This window comes from Nilaparvata lugens, chromosome 5, assembly GCF_014356525.2.
Source record: "Nilaparvata lugens isolate BPH chromosome 5, ASM1435652v1, whole genome shotgun sequence".
Classification (NCBI taxonomy): Eukaryota; Metazoa; Arthropoda; class Insecta; order Hemiptera; family Delphacidae; genus Nilaparvata; species Nilaparvata lugens.
In genome coordinates this window covers 9,109,138-9,132,295 of record NC_052508.1, presented here as the reverse complement: position 1 = coordinate 9,132,295, position 23,158 = coordinate 9,109,138, and the positions used below count along the sequence as shown (strand labels likewise).

General features: G+C 33.4%; 1 protein-coding gene across 44 annotated transcripts in view; it reads left to right on the top strand.

Annotated features, from left to right (window-relative positions):
* LOC111045692 (Down syndrome cell adhesion molecule-like protein Dscam2) overlaps positions 1 to 23,158 on the top strand; it is a 460,637-nt gene that overhangs the window by 397,239 nt on the left and 40,240 nt on the right. For all 44 annotated transcript variants that reach the window (XM_039427609.1, XM_039427616.1, XM_039427618.1 and 41 more), the window contains 10 exons: positions 1,926 to 2,045; positions 3,710 to 3,883; positions 5,911 to 6,058; positions 11,645 to 11,925; positions 13,985 to 14,152; positions 15,126 to 15,345; positions 16,841 to 17,082; positions 20,247 to 20,402; positions 20,760 to 20,902; positions 21,797 to 21,953. In XM_039427609.1, coding sequence (XP_039283543.1) covers positions 1,926 to 2,045; positions 3,710 to 3,883; positions 5,911 to 6,058; positions 11,645 to 11,925; positions 13,985 to 14,152; positions 15,126 to 15,345; positions 16,841 to 17,082; positions 20,247 to 20,402; positions 20,760 to 20,902; positions 21,797 to 21,953 — 1,809 coding nt within the window. The remainder of the gene's footprint in view (positions 1 to 1,925; positions 2,046 to 3,709; positions 3,884 to 5,910; positions 6,059 to 11,644; positions 11,926 to 13,984; positions 14,153 to 15,125; positions 15,346 to 16,840; positions 17,083 to 20,246; positions 20,403 to 20,759; positions 20,903 to 21,796; positions 21,954 to 23,158) is intronic.

The window sequence follows — 23,158 nt, the reverse complement described above, 5'->3', positions numbered from 1 at the left end:
ATGAATACAGTTACAGACAGTTAAATACAGTCAATACAGTTGGCTCTATTACTCTACAAAACTTTCACTCAATTTTGGAAAATTAACTCTATTAATAATTCAATAAAAGCATACTAATGATCTATTCTAATGTTTGTTCGTATCACAATCATTGCCGAAAATGAATCCTAAGAAAAATATTTTTGATGAAATGGTTTCTCATCCATCCAAGATTATTGAAATATTTAAAAAATACTGAGAACATTTAAATGGTTGTCCGAGTGAGTAATCACATGCAAACTTCTTCTCCATTATTGGCTTCTACTTCATATTCCTCATTATTCAAAGCGCAATACTATTTTGTCAGTTGTTGAAGAATTTTTTAATAATAAAGATTGTTTTATTCTGGATTATTGCACTATTTTAATGGCATTTTCACAGTTAGACGCATAACATTTTTTTTCACTATACTCTTGAGGCTCTATAACGAATCTCTATCTACCAGAATGATTCTTCATCATTCTTGAATTTAGATACCATTGAAGTTGAAAACCTATTAGTTTTTCCTAGTAATATTTGTTCCATTCTCAACAAATTAGAAAATACAATAGAATATCTTACAGTAAAAAATGTCTTATAATCAATCATGATAAAATAAATATAGGCCCGTAATATTGATCATTGCAATCAGCTTAAGAACATTATGTATTCAAATTTATTACTGTGAATGAATTGAGGATTATCTTATCACTAGGGCTAACATCCCATGAGCTCTGAATTGCATAAAAATCATGAAGTGTAAACATAACCTATGTTAGGACAATTTCTATCTAAATTTGGGAAAGGAACAGTTTTGGGTTTTAAGCCTGTTGTTCCTTCCCCAATCATTCATAGTTGAGAATGATATTGTATGTATCAATGTATAAATAAATAAATATGTATGAGTTGTAAGCTTAAAATCAATCGAAAAACTGAAAAAAATAATTTAAAAACTTACATTATTGCAAAAGTTTTACTCGAATGTCATAAATTGATGAAAATCTGAAAAAAATTATTTATAAACTTACATTATTGCAAAAGTTCTACTCGAATGCCAGAAATTGATAATGATTAACATCAATTAAATAGAAACATGAATGAATAAAATTATACAATTTTTCTGTACTGATGAAGATTGATACCGTGTTAGCTGACAAAAAATAATTGGAATTTTTCACTGTCAACTAAACAATATTCATCCCATGCATGTGGTTACTCACTCGCCTGTGTTACATTTAAGTTACCGTATTATCGTAGAAGTATTATGAATTTTTGAAAATATATTTGAATACTAAATAGCAGATTAGATGCTGCATTTTAACTTGAAAAATAGATGAAAGTTGAGATTTTTGGAATAAACTTTCAAAAGTTTGATATTTTTTGAAAAGCACCAAACATGAAAATACTCATTGTTGATGATGACATTGCTCTATATCATAACTCTACAATATGATTGATGATAGCATTCAATAAAATTTGAAGTAAAATATTTTGAAACAGTCTCAACATCAACCAATGTTGAGAAACCATAGGAAATCATAATTTGAAAAAAAAACAATTTAAAATGGTTCAGAGTATCCATATATTTCTGAATCTTATTTTGGTTTGGTTTCAGAATAACATTGTACTTTTTTCATGTAAGAAACTAGCCTTTTATGAAACAGAAAAATTTAACTAATGATATTAATTGAAAATCTGAATTTGGATTATTATAACAAAAAATGAAGTACAGAAAATTTCAATTATGAAAAATCACATTGATTTTACAAGAAATAAAGTAGACCTTCAGTACAGAATTTTTAAAATGAAAGCTATTGATTTATATTTTATTGTGTGTATGATTTATTTCCTGATGTTGGTGATTTTGTGGAACAGTTTTCTTCTGATTGTGCCCGTTTTGTCCACAGTGCCTCCACGTTGGATTCTGGAGCCGACAGATAAGGCTTTCGCCCAGGGCAGTGATGCAAAAATCGAATGCAAAGCCGATGGATTCCCGAAGCCGGTTGTCACATGGAAAAAGGCTACTGGTGAGAAAATTAATTTGACTATAATTCTGTGAATTTCTGAAGTGTTTGAAATTGGAGAATTTGCAACTTTTTCTCACAAAAATTCAGATATTTGAATATTGATTGTATTCGTGAACTATCAATACAACGTACCCGTATACGATAATTTCATTAATCACAAATTCAAATACTTTTTTGACAAAAATCAATGATGATTGAGTCTAATAGTACATGTTTTAAGTGTAGTAGATTTTACTGTACACAAAATAGTATTTATAATACTAGAAATTAATTATGATTAACATCAATTAAATAGAAACATGAATGAATAAATTAATTTTTCCTGTACTGATGAAGATTGATACCATGTTAGCTAACAAAATAGATTTGGTGCTTTTCACAAGACTTTCTCAGAGGATATTACGTCAGTAGAGTCTGATATTTTGAAGATTATACGGCACTTGTTCACAAGCAATTCAACTCAAGTATTGAGTAATGTATCAATACTAAAATTTAAGTTGTTCATTTTTTGTAAATGTATAAGATTTAAATGTTAAGGATGGATATATTGATAGATGAAAAAAATAAGCTATATGGCTTTCCAAGGACTTTCAAAGAATTCACGGAGTGTCAAATTTTTTATTTTATTATTTATTTGTTATTTTATAAAGGCGACTTTCTAGAAGTATTTTAAGCCTAGGTGATGATGATGATTATGGGATTTAATGATAATACAATGAAGGTAGAGTTATGAATGAATAAAAATTATAGGTTATGCTATCCACTTGAATTGATTTGAGTCCACTTTTCAGTCCAGAAATGAATAAACTAGAAATTTTGGATTTGATTTGATTAAAAACCGAATATAATTTATAGAATTGAATGGGAAGGTTTGAAAAGATAGCTAAGTTACAACTTTTCTTATTCAAAGTGTAATACTTTACGTATATCACTTCCTAAAAAGGCTGTCTTGCACCAGCATGTACTCGACGAGACCTCTTTGTATTCAATTACAAAGCTGTTGGAATAGTGGATTTTAATTTTAATTTAATTATTTATCACCGGACACGAACGAACTGTACGTAATTAACAATGTTTGTGATATTATCAAATTGCTTTAAATACTTTTTGAAACCTTTATACAACATTTTTGCAGAGAAATATAGTCCACATGCTTTTTGAAACCTCTATGAATAATTTTTGCAAAGAAATTAAGTCCACATACTCAAGGCGTTTTCATACATGGATCTTTGGTTTTATGTAGGTTCCCAGCTATTGTAAAGTATTCACAAGCTGATAGATGTCAGTTTGTGATGCTTGATTCAAGCAGTCGCCCTTTCAGAGAGAACTCTGTATACAACACAGTTCCTTTGAAAACCACTATTCAGCTATACCTAAAATATTGTTTTAAATTTGTCTCAAAAAGATAAAATACTTCGGAGGATACCTTTTATGAATATACCTCCCAATAAAAACCACTTATCCTAAAATATTGGATTGAATATTTCTCAAAGAGATAAAATAATAACAAGTCTCACTTTTATTTAGATACTTTTTTCTAAAATACTTCGAAGGATACCTCCAATGAATGTACCTCCCAATGAAAACCACTTATCCTAAAATACTGTTTTGAATCTTTCTTAAAGAGATAAAATACTCACAAGTTTCATTTGTTCTTATTGCAGGGGATTCACCAGGCGATTATAAAGATCTGAAAACAAACAACCCAGACATTAAAATGGACGAAGGAACATTGTCGATAAATAACATCCAAAAGACAAATGAAGGGTACTATTTGTGCGAAGCTGGAAACGGAATTGGATCTGGTTTGTCTGCTGTTATCATGATCAGTGTGCAAGGTGAGTGAAAACAATTTCTAAAAATATTCTAGAATTCGCTCAATTGATCAATTGTTTAAAGTTGGGTTCTCTTTGTAATGTTGTATCTGCTGTGCCATAGCTGAATTATCCATTTAGAACTCCGCCTGACTTTATTCAATGACTCACAAGTCACCAGTCAATAGAGTAAAATCTAAGAATGTTTGTTATTTGACAAGTTTTGTTTTTGATACGAGTTAAATGAATAAATCAAAATGAATTCGATAGTTGTAGTGTTACAGCTATCAAGAAACTCATTGATCAACGTTTCAACAGATTCTTGGATCTGTTGTCAATGTTTACTATTATACAGAGTGTCATTTTCAAAAGTTGGAACGAATATTGCTTGACAAAAAAAAACAGTTTGGCCAAACATTTCCACTGTATGCAGCATAGTTTCAGTGCTTCAGTCAGTGAGCTGATTAACATTAGTTTTGAGAATTCAATTTGACTAGAATACTTTGGAATGCCACGTAGACTTATATAGAGAGTGAGTCATTTGTATGGGAACCCTCCAATAAGTTGGAGACTGCTGTAGATATGATATTGTAACTTTCAGGATAAATTATTGTTCGAATACTCTACCTTTTGACGTACAACTGAATTTCAACCCCTCATAAGGGGGTTACTTAGGGGTTGTAACTCGAATATTTTGAATGTAAACACCCATTGTGCGATAGATCATTTTAAAGACCTTCCTAAAACAAGAAAGATGACATGATTAAAAATGTTCTATGATACTTGTATCCAAAATGGCGGATGATTGAAGTTTTAGTTTTTAAAGAAAGTTCAATCAGCCGCCATTTTGGATACAAGTATCATAGAACATTTTAATCTATGTCATCTTTCTTGTTTTAGTAGAGCCTTTAAAATGATGTACCACACACAATGGGTGTGTATTTAAAATATTTGAGATACAACCCCTCATTTCCTTGAAAAATAAAACTTCATTCAGCCGCCATTTTGGATACAATTATCATAGAACCTTTTTATTGATGTCATCTTTCTTGTTTTGGAAAGGCCTTCAAAATGATGTACCACACAATGGATGTTTACATTTAAAATATTCAAGTTACAACAACTAAGTCATCCCCTTATTAGGGGCTGAAATTCAGTTGTACTATTCAGAGTATTCGACCAGTAACGTGTCCTAAAAGTTACAGTATTATATCTAGAATATCTATCTTATTGAAGGGTTCCCATACATTTGACTCACTCTGTATATTAAGTCTACGTGGCATTCCAAAGTATTCTAGTCAAATTGAATTCTCAAAACTCATGTTAATCAGCTCACTGACTGAAGCACTGAAACTATGCTGCATACAGTGGAAATGTTTGGCCAAACTGTTTTTTTTTGTCAAGCAATATTCGTTCCAACTTTTGAAAATGTTTGACACTTGATTCAACCAAGAAATATGTTTGTGAATCCCAGCCCGGGCAAGATATTTTTCTCGGGCCACTCCCGTGTTTCGGATGGACAAGTTAAGTCGTCGGTTCCGGCTGCCTAAAAAGCAGTTGTTAGGTCATGTCAGAGGCCCTGAAATTGATCACTTGCGACCTGAAAACTCTGACACCAGACCTGAGCCAGCCAGGTCACTCGATATTATTAATGAATGTTTGTGAAACATTTTCTCAGCATGGACGCAACTTTACAATCCGATATTGTTTCATTAATTTCTATATATGCCTTATTACTGTGGATGCATTTTTTTACAGTATTGTTTTATTATTTTTTATACTTTCTATAAATGGTGCTCTGATTGTTAATCGTATGATTTATGAAATTCGATGAAAATATTCTATTGATGAATATAGATAAATGCCTTTTATTCACACTTTACAATATCAAAAGTGATGTGGGCGAAATTGAGACAATAAGAGCCCCCTCTTCCACTTAACACACAACGGAGACGGAGTTATTCTCTACTGATCGTGCTGCCATTCATTAAAATTTTTATATTTTCAAACTTTTTTCTATGTATTTAAACACGACATGTTATATTTTGCAGCTCCTCCCCAGTTTGAAATCAAAATCCGCAACCAGACAGCGAGACGAGGAGAGCCGACTGTTCTGCAGTGCGAGGCTAGAGGCGAGAAGCCAATCGGAATCCTGTGGAATATGAACAACAAACGACTAGACCCCAAAAGCGATAACAGGTAACTGATCATTTGAAAATTCAAATCAAATCAAATCAATTTATTCTCACAATTTACAGTACATACAGTACAGTTAGTGTACATTTATAGACCCTTACGTTGTGAGAGACTCACATGTAGGCTTAAGCCTGTGTGATCAAACTGATCATCAAACAGTTTCTTATTCATAAACGTTGTCCAAGGATCCTGCCTGTTTGTGATAGATAAATTACTGAACTTTAATGAATTGTGGATCATTGAATCAAAAAATAAATGAAGCCAGTTCTGTTTTTGTGAAATTTCTAGTATGCAATGTTATGGGAGATGGGGACACATTGAAAAGGATCTACCCTGGGAAAACTTTTAAATAAAGCCTCAGTTTGTGAGAAAATTTAATTCTGTTTTAACTTCCAACAGTTAACTGTTTTTATTTGTAATACTTATATTCTTGTTTATTTGAATACTATTGTATATTTTTTACTTGTTTTGTATTGTACTGTTGTTTAGTGCAACGGGTCTATCGAGACCTAGCACGTCATAATCAAAATCAATCAATCAATCAATCAAAAAGGGCGTTTTCAAGTCATTATAATTGATAAAACATGGAATTATGTTCTATTCATAAAAAACTTATTCAAACCATTGAATCAAAAAATAAATAAAGCCAGTTCTGTTTTTGTAAAATGTTAAGTTCTGGTATGCAATGTTCTGGGAGATGGGGCCACATTGAAGGGGATCTACCCTGGGAAAACTTTTTAATAAATAGCCTCAATTGGGGCGTTTTAAAGTCATTATAATTATTAAAAAAATGAATTATGTTCCTTTCATAAAAAACGTCTTCAAACCACAGATGGAAATTACTGAGATATTGCAATTATTCAAATGCCAATGAATTGATTATTATTATTATTATCAAACAAAAATCCTAATTAAATGCTGTAACTCACCCCGAAGACATGGCTGGCCGTTATGGCTTTGTATAAAATGAGCGCTGCTATCCAGAGATTGTCAGTTTGGTGTAAGGGTAAGCATTCCTGACCGGCAATTGGGAGGTACTGGGTTCGATTCCCGGGCTGACAAATAATTTTTGAATGGTAGCGCTCATCGAATTTACATCTAGCTGTTTACTCTGTTGTCAATATTTGCAGTAGCAGAAGTCTTCGGGGTGAATTACAGCATTTAATTTGGATTTTCGTCTTCAAACTATTGAATCAAAACATAAATAAAGCCAATTCTGTTTTTGTAAAATTTAAGATCTGGTATGCAATGTTCTGGGAGATGGGGGCACATTGAAGGGGATCCACCCTGGGAGAACTTTTAAATAAAGCCTCAATCAGGGCGTTTTCAAGTCATTATAATTATTAAAACATGGAATTATGTTCTATTCATAAACAAAAACGTTGTCCACAAAACTTGCTTGTCTTGTTTTCTTATTGTTCTATCCTATTTCATGATTTAGAAACATCATCATTCTATTGAATCATATAATCTTACAATTTTTACATAAACTTTGTTGTTACATGTTTGTTTAACTCATTGATTTAGTTACTGAATTTAAGACTCATTATAGGCCTCATTGTGAACAAATTTTGTTCATTCAATTATTCATTCTTCACAAATACAATATAAAAATATTATTTTGGTAGTGCAAAAACCTCTTGAATTCTCATCATGATTATATGCCACAAGAAGAGAAGCCTTCGTTCCAAAAAAGCCTCTGATTGGTTCTTGTTCCGTTTTATGATTAGAATTTAACAGATTTTGTGCAAACGGGACATTGTCTTTTTCCTAAACGTTAATCGTTGCATACAAAACTAAACTTCTATAGTTGGATAGTCCAGTCCAAAATGAAGCTATTTTTGTTGTTTATTCAATACGCATACAAGATCACATTATAAATAAAAATAGATATCGTACCCTTAGATATAAAATAGATAGATAAGTACCCTTCTTAAAATTGTTCAATCACAACATGTTTCAGCTATATGATGCCATTATCAAGTCACACAGGTCACTTCACAATCATAATCATATGCCATTATCAAGTCACTTGATAATCATCATATAGCCAAACAACGTTGTGACTAAACAATTTTGAAAAGGGTAATTAGATTTATATTTCTATTTATATTCAAAAGTAGCCCTTGAGAAAAAAAACAAGATCATATTGTTTATAAGTTTTAACTTGTTGCCTCTGTACTTGAACTGGAATAATGAGTTTCTGAATTTGATTAATTATATGTACACTAACTCAGTTTCTAATTTTGTATTAATAGGTGATATGAATGTACGCATTGGAACAGGGCAGGTGGCAAATGATGAAAGCTTACTTGAAAATAACGACAGGATTTCATTGCAGAGAGTTTCCAAAGATAAAGAGCTAAATAATAAGGGACGTAGGTTTTTAGAGCTATGTGAAGATTATAATTTGATTATTCTTAATGGGAGAACACCAAGTGATAGGCTAGGGGAATTTACGTTTATTGGTAGCATGGGAGTAGCGGTGAATGATTTGGTTGCGGTGGCAGGAGATTTGTTGAGTTTTGTGAACGATTTTAGTATAATAGAAGAGTCATACTCAGATCATATGCCGTTGCGTTTGCAGCTCAGAAGTGAAGAATTGAGAAATGAGAAAGATAACAACAGTAGGTCATTGCCGAGAAAGCTAATATGGGGAAGAAGTGATGAGCGTTTGTTTAAAGATCGGGTGACAGAAAGATTGAGAGAATCAGTAACTGACGATAATTAAGACAATCAGATGGCGATAAAAGAAGTTTGCGATCGCATAGAAAAGGCATCAAGCTCATCATTTCTACAGTGTCAGGGTCATGCTAACTTTAAGCAGAGGTGGTTTGATAACGACTGTAAGAGAGCTCGAGATAGAATGTTTAGTCTGTTGAATCTATTTAGGAAGTGTAACACAGCAGCATTGAAAGATATGTATATTGAGGAGAGAAAGATTTACAAGAAACTATGTCAGACTAAACGAGAAGCGTATCATGCGGAAATTTACGGTGAGTTGAACAATGCTAATGACACAAAGAAATTTTGGAAGGCGATAAGATCTTTCAAGAAACCATCTAGGCGAATGGCTTCTAGCATAAGCTCAGATAATCGGGTGAAACATTTTCAAAAGCTATTGAATCCACCGTTGAGCGCTGACCCAGTCTTGTACGCAGAGCCGTTGGTTTTCAATGATATTCTTGATCGCGACTTCCAATTGGATGAGTTGAAAGCCCTCTTACGAAAGGCAAAAAATAATAAAGCAGCAGGTCAGGATGGCATCCCCTATGAGTTTTATAAGAATGGCCCCAGACGAATTAATGAGAAGAATAACGGTAATATTCAATAATATTTATAAAACGGCAAACGTCCCAAATTCTTTTCAAAAATCAATAGTCTTCCCTCTACACAAAAAAGGAGATGTAAATCAGACTGAGAGCTACAGAGGAATATCTTTCATAGACGCAATAGCAAAACTTTTCGCTGGTAATTTATTGAGCAGATTAGAAAAGTGGGTTCACGTTAACAAAATACTAAACGAATATCAGGCAGGTTTCAGGAAGGGATATTCCACCGTTGACAATATATTCAATTTATTATCAATAGCCAAGTTGAAAATTAGTCGAAAACGAGGTAAACTCTTCTGTATTTACGTCGACTTCTCTTCCGCGTTCGATACGGTGGACAGACGAGCGCTTTTCTACAAACTCTCGTGCATGGGGGTTTGAAGATGCTCAGAAATATATATTTCGGAAATAATGGAACCACTGCACGAGTATGGGGTGAGGATGGTCTGACGGAGGAGTTCAGTACAGGAGTAGGCTTAAAACAGGGCTGTCAGATGAGTCCTCTCTTATTCTCACTTTTTTTAAATGATTTGGAGGGGGAATTGGGAGGAGGAGCAAGAGTGGGAAATCTACGAATAAAACTTCTTATGTATGCTGATGATATTGTGTTACTAGCTGAAACAGAAAAAGAACTACAAGATATGATATTCAGTCTAGAAATTTATTGCAAGCGATGGAATCTGAGAGTGAACTTGAATAAATCGAAAATAATGGTATTTAAAAATGGCGGAAGGCAAGGGAGACAGGAGGAATGGTTTTTTGACGGGAATCGGATAGAAAGAGTTAACGAATATAAGTACTTGGGAGTAATTATGACATCAACCCTTAGAATGTCTCCTCATCTTGAAAATAAATTGGGAAGTGCGAAAGCAGGGCTAAATGCTGGCTGGGGGCAATTCATAAATAATAGGAGAGTACCATTGTCGGCTAAGTGGGTTTTATACAGAGCTGTAGCAAGGGCAATCATGGTGTATGCTGCTCAGGTGTGGGGATATAGAAGGTTTGAACAGGTGGAAAAATTGTGGCGCTTTTTCATTAAAAGATTATTCAACTTGCCTTATAATACACCCAGTTATATTCTATTCTTAGAAACAGGAGAACCGCCGCTTTTTGAATACACGCTCCGATTGCATTTCAATTATGTTTGCAAGGTAATGAAAATGCAGGATTGGCGCTTACCCAAACTACTAGCAGCCCAAGTTGTAAAAAAGAGAGTGTTCTGGTATAAGAGCTGGTTAGATATGTCGCAAGAGCTGGGTGCCAATGTTGATTTGAGTTTGGACAATCTGAGTAATTGGAAAAGTGAAGTTAATAAAATTTGGAATTTAAGGAAATTGAGAAACATTGAGGATTTTAAGATCTCAGCAAACGCAGCCAGACATCATACCATATATAAGAGTCTCACGAGTGTGAATTTGGGGGTAATGGCTATTTAAAGGAGGAATTTGGTTTGCCAGACATCAGGTGGATAATGAAAGTGAGAGGAGAAATGTTAAATTTGAATAACAGACCGTGGTTGGAGGGAAGAGTTAGAATGTGTTCGATGTGTAATGCGGGTGAAAGAGAGGACACGTTTCATTTTGTGGCGCGGTGCTTGGTGTTGGGTGAGTGGAGACGAAGGTGGTTGGGTAAATCAACTCTCTCGGAAAATGAGTACCTAGAAGTTTTGAACGGAGGAAATTGGCGGGGGCTGGTTGAATTTTGTAGAGTGGCTTGGCATTATCGGTGGTTCTTATTAGAGAATTTCAGCTATTGAAGTAGGGTAAGCAAATATGTATAATGTCAATTGAAACCAAATGAAGACACTTTCCGACTGGCATTCTGTTCAATAGAACGTCTCTGCATTTGTTGATATTGTGGAATACCCCATTGAGATTTTCTGTGAATTGTTGTTGCTTTTATAGTGTTTTATCTCTCTGTTATGTTTGATTTATTTGTATATATTGAATTTCTCTTAAATGTTCACTTTTAAATAAAGTTATCTGTAATTCTTATCATAGATAAAATTAAAAATCTCAACTCGAGCTGACGGCGAAAGCCAAGCTTAGGATGTTATGAATTTGTATTCTTGTATATTGTGCTGTTGAAAATAAAACATTATTATTATTATTATTATTATTGTTTATAAGTGAAGTGTCATCTACTATGTGTTGTCAATTATCAAATTTTGTATATGATTGTATTCTGTCTGTTTGTTTTTCATTTTTAATCTCATGGCAATGGGCCAATTCATTCAATCTTCATATATTTTTTCAAGGTACACAATCCGCGAAGAAATCCTGCCGAACGGTGTCCTCTCCGATCTGAGCATCAAACGCACCGAAAGAACTGACTCAGCACTTTTCAACTGTGTGGCCACCAATGCATTTGGAAGCGACGATACCAGCATCAATATGATAGTGCAAGAGGTGCCTGAAGTACCGTACGGCCTAAAAGTACTCGATAAATCGGGTAGAACTGTGCAATTATCTTGGGCAGCACCGTACGATGGAAATTCGCCCATCAAACGATTTCTGATCGAGTATAAGATATCTAAAGGTGAGGTTTACTGAAAATTTCAATTTTAAAAATCTGGTGTGGCACACTCACACAACTTTCCTTGCCGTTATGAAAATTGATCACCTGACGCTAGTGTTCACGCGCATCACAGTCTACTATTATTAAAAAAAAACGCCAGCTGGTGACATGACAATAACACAAAAGACACACACCTAGTCTGCTATCTCTTCATAGTGAATGATTCAGGAGTGAAATGCCTCATCTCATCACAAAAAGTAAGGTTTTTTTTAATATTTACAAAGATACACGATGTCCAAATTACAACAAAGTTAATAGGCCTATTAACTGTTAATTCTTGTTGAGAATAATCAATTATATTTTAATGATAAAATAATAATGATAAAATAATAAATTCTCATGATTCAGGAAAACTATTGTCAATTATTATATTTCTACATTGTTAACGATCTGGCAACGTTGCGGAGCTAGAAAAGGATAGCGCTATCTGCTTTGTCGAATGATAGACAAGGATAGGAACACCAATGTTAATCAAATACTGTCATTATAACGTGGACCTCACTACAGTGAAAGTGTCGGTACAACGAGAATATTATTCCCATAAGTTTTAATGGGAGTATTCATACTCGCTCGGCTGGGCTGAGTGGGAACTGTCCCATTAGAACTCATGAGAATTATATTCTCGCTGTACCGATCACTGGCTGTGGTACTGATATGTGGGAATCCGTTGTGAAGATACTTTTCACTGATTCTATCAAGTATGTTTTGCTTGGAAATAGATCATTACCATTTCCAAAATTTAGAATAATTTTCATGTCTACATACTTTTTCGAGTGGATGAATTTATATTACTAACTACTAGGCCGTTAACAATGAAAATTTGAACTAAGATGTGTCGTCATGACAACTCATCCAAGCAAGTAAACTAGGTACTTGTGACTCAGCAAATTATGATATTTGTTGTTACTTTTCATTGTAGAATACTTCTCTCTCTTGTCTCCATCTTTCGAATCCTCTGTTTGAATAAATCAAATTGAATTTTGCAACAATATATACTTGGGAAATATTTAAGATTAACTATATTCGTTATCGGAAACAGCATGCATTGAAGTATTTGAACATCTTGCTTACACATTACATAATGCCATAATATGATATATTGTAATATTATAATAAAATTATAATTATTATAATTTTATTATGTAGATTCTTAACCGTTCTATTTGTATTGCAGTTGATAGTTTTGGTTTCTATCAATGACTAACGTATTGAAAATATCAATCATATCTTAAATTGTGACAATGAAAAAAGTTCAGTATAATATTGTTCATCAAGCTATTCATCATACGATTATTCCAATTGAATATTTTTCTCATTGATAGTTCAACTAACTTTCTGTCATTACACTTCTATTGAGCCCCTAACTTCGTTCTCTATAGAAAAATAAAGACAGTCATTCTATTTTGCTCTATTCCATTCTTTTCTACTGTTTGATGTGATACAAAAAGTGTATGTCTTCTTTATTTTATGAGGTGGAGAAGTTTGGACATTAATACACATTAAACAATAGACTTTGGTAACATTTATTTTCATAGTATTTATTCATTTATTAATAATTTACAATGGCAGCTCTCTACAAGTATTTCAATCCCAGGTGATGATGAGGGGTTGAATGATAATACAGTACAAACGTTTATATTTGTGATGATTTCATGAATGAATCAATAGAGAGATGATAAATAGCTTAAACGAAACTTGAGAATGTGTAGCTGAAAAATAATATAGAATGTGTAGCTATAAAATAATATAGAATAGAATGGAATAGCTGCCTTTATTTTTACGTGGGAGGGCGGAGTTGAGGACTTAACTGAGAAAATGAGAGAGAAATGATAAAAATGAGAGAGAAATCCGAGGTTGAGTGGACTTGAAAGTCATAACTCCATCTAATAAAGAATCACTTCATTTCATTTCAAAACCTGAATTTATTTCTACTTGCAATTCAATTTACATTGATTCCATCTCTTCTCTTTGTCACCCTAACCAATTTTTTCTAGATTGTTTAAATATTTTGTGTGTTTAGGAACGTGGGAAGCAGATATCGACCGAGTACTAGTGCCAGGTCAGCAGAATATAGCGGGCGTCGTCAACCTGAGACCGGCCACCACTTATCATCTGAGAATTGTCGCTGAAAACGAAATTGGCGCCTCTGACCCATCAGACACTGTTACCATCATTACTGCTGAAGAAGGTAATAAAATATGTTTACAATCTAGTTTTTCCAACTATGTCTTTTATTATGCCAGTATTTTACTATTATAAATATCATATATTACAATACTATTGACATTAATGTGGGCCCAAGAGCTGATTAAATGTTGAATGAAATGAAAATATTTATTTTATTCATTCGACTGTTAATAATTGTGCAGGCTACTCGTATGTTTTTCTAGAAACAGTAATAATAATAATAATTTCCCTGGTTGCCAATGAATTGCAACCAGAGGAGTTTATTCACAAAACATATACATAATTATATTATATTATACAGTAGGCTACTATGCTCTTCCTTTTCTGAAGAATTTTGCGATTCTAGAAATGGTGTACAACGTATTGTGAATTTATCATCACCATTGCGATGGCTATGAAGTATGGAGCTCAGAATTGTTACGATTTAACTTTTAGCAACGTTGCGGAGTTAGAAAAGGATAGTGTATCTGTTCCGTCGCATGACAGACAAGGATAGCAAACTAATCTTAATTAGATGCAAACTTCATAACCTGAATATCACCATTAGTACCTCATAATTCTCTCCTCTCAATGAAAAGAGTACAATCCATACAATCAATTTCCTTTCTTCTAGCTATGTCGTTCGACTCTTTCCTCCATTCATCTATAGTATGATCGTTTTTCGTTTCATCGTGTTCAGCTACAAGCAATTACAATTATTCAACAATTTTCTCCATTCGATTTCAACGATGCGCAAATTTATTCACTTCCAACCATTAGACACTTTCCTTCATTTAGTCGCGATAATTTTCCCTATGTTTAGCTCTAAACAGTTACTACATTTATCATTTTCCTGTGTTTAACTCCAAGGAGCTACAATTTTTCAACAATTCCCTTCATTCGATTTCAACTATACGTCAAATTTATTCACTTTCAAACTTTAGACACTTTCCTTCATCTAGCTGCAAACAATAATGTCATTATCCTGTGTTTAGCACCGAGTGGTCCGCCGACCGGCGTCAAAGTGGAAGCCGTCGACCAGTACACACTGAAGGTGACCTGGAAGCCACCCGAGAGGGACCACTGGAACGGCGAAATCCAGGGTTACTATGTCGGCTACAAACTCAGCTCCTCCGACAAACCATTCCTGTTTGAGACGGTCGAGTTCAGCAAGGAAGAAGGAAAGGAACATCATTTGCAGATTGCCAATCTTAAGTGAGTTTGTTTTCAATTTATCCTACAAATTCCTTATTCAGTGATTCATGCATTTATCAATAGACAATTATTAATTACAATATTCGGAATGACTTTGTTTTAGTTTATTCATTTATTTGTTGACAATTAATCCCAAAACTCGGGATATATAAAGTCAAGTCAGTGTTAAAAAGATAATTAACTCTAAACTGTTTATCTCCCAAATTTTAGATAATATAGATTAAATTAATGTTAAAACGAAAATCTACAATCAAAATTATATAGTGCCGTGTTCGGTACTGATAAATTGAAATCTGAATCCCCAGCCAGGGATTATAATATGCACATAATTGAATTTAAGTGATACAAGGATTGTCTCGAATTGTGGCCCAATATTGGTAGATTAAATAAAATCAATTTATTTTCCATTTCTTACAATACATACAGATCATGAAATTACTATAGCTAATGAAATAATTACCAAATAACTAGAAAATTACAATCATACCCTGAAGAACATTACAAAAAATCATTTTATATGGAAAATAATCCCAAAGGTTACAAGAACCTGTTTGGGCAAAAAAAAATGGGCATATTATCCACTATTCTGTCTAATAATAGCGTGCGAAAGTGTGAAATATTTTTTATATTTGTTTCAAGGCGCTTTCCTTGTAGAACCCCCTAATATTCTTGAGAGATATACAACGCGTTATTACCTTATTAATTTTTTTTATTCTGTACAATTTGAAAAGCAATTTCAATAGTTCACAACATCTTGAAGAAATTGAACAAATATAGTGTATTTATGAAGACATTTGAGACTCATGAGCTTAATAATATGTATAATATGTGTTGTGTATCTGCCATACGCTAAATAAATAATTAAATAAATAATAGTTCACAACTGGGATGAGAATAGATATTAATTTATTTTTAGGTGTTTTTTGTATTTTTGAATATTTTTCTTTGTTACTCAAATGTGTGAAAACTGAGATGTATTGTATTGTATCAAAAGAATAAATTTAATTCCCATTTTCAATTTTAATTTGGTTAACTTTGGACACAGTGGTGAGATGTGATAATGAAACACTAGAATTATCTCAACAGCAGTATGTACCACATTTATTTTTACCAAATGCATAAGCCTAAATGTTTTAAACCCATTTTATCTTTTTCAGTGTAGAAAAGAAATTGAATTTCTAGCTTAGTCGAGGCATCAAGGCTTATCTAGTTCACGAAATAGAACTATATAAAATAATAAAACTATATAACTAATATTTTAAGTGCAATTTGAAGGTTTATTTTAAAAGATATTTATTTATTCACACAATTAAAGAACTATTCCTGTACATACATATCTCAAGATGACTATAAGAATCTTCAACTTCTAATCAGACGTAGCTTTCAATCAGTGAATGTTTCTAACCATCAAAATTCTATAAATAAATCACAACTTCCATTCAACCAACACTGCCAGTTTGTTGTGAATCTGACTGGAATTCTTGTTTCTCCTCAGGACTTACACACAGTACTCAGTGGTGGTTCAGGCGTTCAACAAGCTGGGCGCCGGTCCGATGTCGGATGAGGTGAGGCAGTACACCGCTGAGGGAATACCGGAGCAGCCGCCACAGGACACTACGTGCACCACACTCACCTCGCAGACGATAAGGGTGTCATGGGTATCACCACCCCTAACAGCTGCCAACGGTGTCATCAAGGGATACAAAGTGGTGTATGGGCCTAGCGACAGCTGGTATGGTGAGTATTTGTATGTTTTTATTCATCTAGGCCTATTCATTCTTTAGTATTTATTCATTTATTTCAATCCAATTTAATAATTATTCATTTATATAATTACAGGCAATTTAGGATATTATTATTATTGAACGAAAATCCAAATTAAATGCTGTAATTCACCCCGAAGACTTCTGCTACTGCAAAAAGGGTAAGCATTCCTGACCGGCAATTAGGCCAAAAGGAAAAACCCTAGAGACCAGAGATGAGTGAAACTACAGGCACAAATGTGGCTCAAGAGGCTGAGTCAGGGGTGGCCGGGCGCCCAAGAGGAAACTTGGCCAACCCTTCCTCGGTAGAAGGACCTTCAAAGAAGGCCAGGAGTGGAACTCACGTGTGTCACGAGGACTAATCAGTCCGAAGAGACTGCCAAGCATATCACACTGGATTGCGACAAGGATTGCAACCAGGTGATGAATGGAATGTTAGTATAGGGAAAAACTCCTGGTTCTTGTAAAGGACATAGGTATTGGTTTGCCTAACTAACATACTACTTGGGAACTCAATAAGCTTCGGTTGACGTGTGGGGTTCTTTGAACCTTCGGATCCTTGAATCCTTCCCATCAAAAACAATAAAAATAGCTAGCTGGAAATTTGATGAGCGCTACTATTCAAAAATCATTTGTCAGCCCGGGAATCGAACCCAGTACCTCCTAATTACCAGTCAGGAATGCTTACCCTTAAACCAAACTGACAATCTGGATGGCAGCACTCATTTTATACGAAGCCATAGCGGCCAGCCAGTCCACTGGCTAAACAGCCTAGCTGTTTACCCTGTTTTTAGTTGTCAATATTTACAGTAGCAGAAGTCTTCGGGGTGAATTACAGCATTTAATTTGGATTCTCGTTCAATAATAATAATTAATTCATTAGCATTTGAATAAATGCAATATATCCGTAATTTCCATCTGTAATATAGGATATTTACAAATCAAGGAGTTGAGGTTTTAAAGTTATCCAAATTATTATTTTTTTTCTATTGATTGTAACAAATTATCTTATTGATACATGATGCATATCTCAAATCTAACTTTGTCGCCGTCCTTTAATATCGTTACTGGACCATCAACTATGTGACTATTTATTACCATAGAGAAAATATAGCATAAGTATAGCATAGCGTAGTATAAGAAGATATCATGGTGAAGATACCAATATATACCGGTAATGGTGTAGGTCGTTTATGTTCCAAATTTCAAGCCGACTACTATCTTCTATTACTGTTTTGGTCTGTTATAAGAGATTATAAGTATGGCCAGTGGCGGCGCTTCCAAAGTGGGTCGGGCCGGGCCCACCCAAATGAAACAGTAAAATACATTTTAAAATGATTTATGTTATGTGGCTAATTATTATTTAATAAAATACAATATAGATTAATTTTGAACTGTCAACTGGTGAAAATTCTCGTTGAAATACCATGCAAATGCATCCGTGGCCATCGTAGAATAAGTACGAGTTCAAGGATGGCCACGAATCATTACGTAGCACATTGAAGGGCCCCAGAATTCAGGCCCTTCTAGCTCTCATAAGAACGTATTGGCAAGACAACGCAAGCCGGCGGCGCTAGACTGGCTGGGAGCAATGCATTGATATACGGAGCAAGTGGGCCAGATTGAGGTGGCCCATTGCACGTTGATTCACACTATTCTCGCTCAGACTGCTGAGCGCTAGTATAGCTTTGTTTACATGCCAGTCATCATATGAAATGTAAATTGCATCCGAATTGGCAACATGTTTTTTATTATTTCATAAAGTTAACAAGTTAATACTTTCAACTACTTTTGTGCTAATATTTGCATAGATTAATTAGTAATAATCCAACTGTAGTGATTGCGGTTGTAAATTTAGAGGTGTGATTTTATTGTGAAGTGCTATATTAGTGTGTGGTGATCATGATTTAAATGAGGTTAGGTCTACTTTGACAAGTCTTTTGGTGAGTTGCATATTATGTTGTTTCAATTGAGTTTATAGAATAATAACTAGTTTAGTTTTTTAGAAGAATGGGCTGCGAGGGTGGTCTTGCTAACTAACAATGGCAACGAGGTAACTAATCGAATTCACTCAATCGAAAAACATCAAACTTATCTTCTTGCCTCAAAATAGAATAATGAAGTTTAGTTTAGTTTACTTTAAACTAAAGTTTAGTTTATAGACTACCTGCGTAACAGCTTTTAAAGTTGAATATGCTTTATAAAGCCGTCCCCTTCCCAGCCACACCACCAACAATTCCCACCACTGGCCCACCCAACTGTTCAGGTCAAGCGCCGCCACTGAGAATAGCACAGTATAAGAGACTTTCAGCGTCACATTGCTTCACGAAAAAACTACTAGGACTATTAATTGGCTTGAGTTAACAGTGAAATTTGAACATGAACGCTCTACAACATGGGATATTTTCTTATGCTATCTTTTCTCTATCATGTCACTTTAATGACAGTTTGCCTTTGATATGTCAGTCATCTTCAGTTACACTGTCGAAATTATAATATTATTGAATTATCTAGAAAAAACATCAAACTTATCTTCTTGCCTCCAAATAGAATAATAGAGTTGAGTTTATTTTACTTTAAATTATAATATTATTGAATTATCTAGAAAAAAACATCAAACTTATCTTCTTGCCTCCAAATAGAATAATAAAGTTGAGTTTAGTTTACTTTAAATTATAATATTATTGAATTATCTAGAAAAAACATCAAACTTATCTTCTTGCCTCCAAATAGAATAATAAAGTTTAGTTTAGTTTACTTCAAACTAAAGTTTAGTTTACTTTAAAATAATATTGTACCTCAAGAAAAAATTGAAATAATTTACTATACATAATGAAGAACAGAACCTCAAAAAGGAATTGTTGACGTTACTCTTCCCCCTATTCTGTGGCGAGTGTTCAAGTAAAACTGAATAGAGAAGTTTTTTTCGAAAATTAATAAATCTGATGTGTCGAAGTATCTAAGAAAAAATATCTATGATTTCAGTATTTAATGAATGAATATATCATTGATATATTTCATCAATTATTGATGAAATATATTATTCTTGACATTCGCATAATATGTGAATTATTTATGTTATGAATTCATAATATTGTATGTAACTTTTTATTATACTGTGTTTTTGCGATTTGACAGATGAAAACAAGAAAGATACAAAGATTACTGCGTCGAGTGAAACCATCCTACACGGTCTGAGGAAGTTTACCAACTATAGCATGCAAGTGCTCGCCTACACATCGGGAGGAGACGGAGTCAAGAGCGGAGCTATCCACTGTCAGACTGAGCAAGATGGTAAGAAACAATTGTTACAACATTTATTACTCTTAGAAGTAGAATTATTTTCTACAACATGATCATGGTGATTTTGTGATAGTATGTTTTGAAATTCCAGAATCAATGGTTTCAGTAAATTGAAAATACTGTTAATCAAATACTGCCGTTATAACGTGGACCTCACTATAGTAATTATTTTATGCAATAAAACTTCCAAGTAAACCTATTGAAATAGATGAGAAATTATTCAATTTTTTTGCAATCCTGTGTAATTAATGGAATGGAGCGACGATTATCCAAAATTTTACTACTAAGATAGTCAATTACAATCACAGAAATTTAAAATGAACAATATTTCTTCTGTAATATTCACAGTTCCTGAAGCCCCAGCAGCAGTGAAAGCCTTAGTGATGTCGGCTGAATCGATTCTGGTGAGCTGGAAGCCACCCACACAACCCAACGGACTTGTCATTCAATACACCGTCTATGTCAGAGAGGACAACGAGGAAGCTAAAAACGTGAGCAAAATTGTTGAAAATATGGAAAATCTCATCAATCAAAATTGTCAATAGTAGTATTATAATGAACTAGTGTAATAATCATTTGTTACATTAGAACTATCAGTTATATATGAGCGATGATAAAAATGTGCTCATGCACTACCTCTGTTTACGGAGGTAGTGGCTCATGTCACTTGTCAAACCTTTATCATTTCATATCATTTGTTTCTTGTGGATTCACTAGATTTCTTTTTTTTATTCATAATTCAGTTTAATATTGCTACTATCTGAGTCAATAAAACAACAAGAGAGAGAGAGTTTCAATTTGTAGACAAATATATTTTGTTGAATAGTAGCTTCGCTTGAGACGGAATGGAGAAAAATATTAGAAAATATATGAGAAATAGGATTAGTAGAATTCAAACTAAAAGATTACAAAGACAATACAAGAAGAATTAAACTTTGCAGCAAAAATAATAAACACAGAATATAGTTCTAGGATCTCAGATACCCAAACTTTCTTATGCAAATTTTAAGAACTTTTAAAAAGTGATTTACATTCCAGAGCTCGAAATTTTTGGATTGAATATAAATTACAAAATCAATATAGCGTCAAGTTAAACGTTTTTGAATAACATTCAAATTCAAAATTAAGATTTTTCACAAATTTTGATCTAGTGATTTAAATCTCTGAGTGATTCGAATGTGAGTGGTTTAAATCACTAGATTGAAATCTGTAAAATAATGGAATTGAATTAAAATGGTTGGTGATTCAAATATATTTATACTTTTATTATATTCCATTTTTTCTGTACCAAACACAATCACAGCTCCATGGATACGTCAATTTATGAATGTAACTTTCTGAATGAATTGAATAAAAGTTTTAAATTCTTGAGGTTTTGTTAACAGGAAGAACCGAAGAGTCAGAAAGTGCCAGCGTTCCAGATGAGCTACGAAGCGTCCGGTCTCAAGAAGAAAACAAGATACGAGTTTTGGGTGACTGCTTCCACTAACATGGGAGAAGGACAACCATCAAAGTCTGTTTCCATATCTCCAAGCACCAGAGGTAGGTTCTATCAATAGCCTTGAAAATGACAAATAATATCAAATTGAAAAACCTATCAGCATAATTTTTGAAAATGATATACTGAAGTTGACTACTTAATGGACTACTGTAGGCTTACATAGCTTCATTTTATGAATAGGACTTACTCTATTCTATTATGATCATGGTTTGTAATGTTAGTGACCCTTCTAGGAGAATCATCAAAAAAAGTATAGATAGAAAGAAAAGTAGCTGTAGTACTTACAGGTCCAATGAAGGCAGTCATTTTTAATACAACTACCTTTAGCGCTTTTTACAGCACAATAATTATCAACTATTCTAGTAAAAAGTGGATGTATTTTTCTTTAAAACAGCACAAATTACAACTCTGTGCACAGAAGCCTGTTGAATTTTAATCAACTGAATTCCAAAAGAACCAATTAGAGAAGGTTTTTTCAAAGAAGGATTCTCTGATTCGTTCTCGTGGCATTTAATCTCGAGGGTTTTTTGGTTGCCATGGAAAAATTTGTAATGTGCAATTTTCAGTTCAATATTATCATCAAGATTTCATATTTGTTTGCTTTTTAAATTCGAATTTGTGTTTGAAAATAATTTTCTTGACTTTAAACTTTATGAAATAAAAACTCAGGAAGTTAAAGTGCAATTTCTAGTGAGAAAACATTAAGAACCGAATAACATAACCTATAAACTTGAGTGTTGATAGGAAATGACATTGGTTAATACAACAAGGCAAAACATCCGAAAGGATCTCTCTGCCGATAAAAGCCATAAGAATAAATACAGTACATAAATCTCGAGGGATTGATTAAAAGATAACAGACTATTGTGCAACCGGGTGTGCATAGATGTTTTATGAAGTAGGCTATCGAAGTTGTGAGCTCCTTTTTCAAACATTATATTTCCATGCATCTCAAGACAAATTTAGCCTAATGAATTCCTATTTCACGATAATAAATAAATAATATCTTTATTTGTACAAATAGACAAGTTAAAACACATCTAAATATACAGAAGAATAGTAGGTTTTTAACGTACAGAATGACAGCTCAAGGCCTTTGTAAGTTGCACAAGTGAAACTTAAATGAAACTCAAAAATGAAAAGACAAAAGGTTCAGGTACATTGATATAAATGTCTTTGAGTTGCTCAAAATTGCTCAAAGTAACAAATAACTTTGTGTCGTGATATTGTGACGTGCAAATGATCA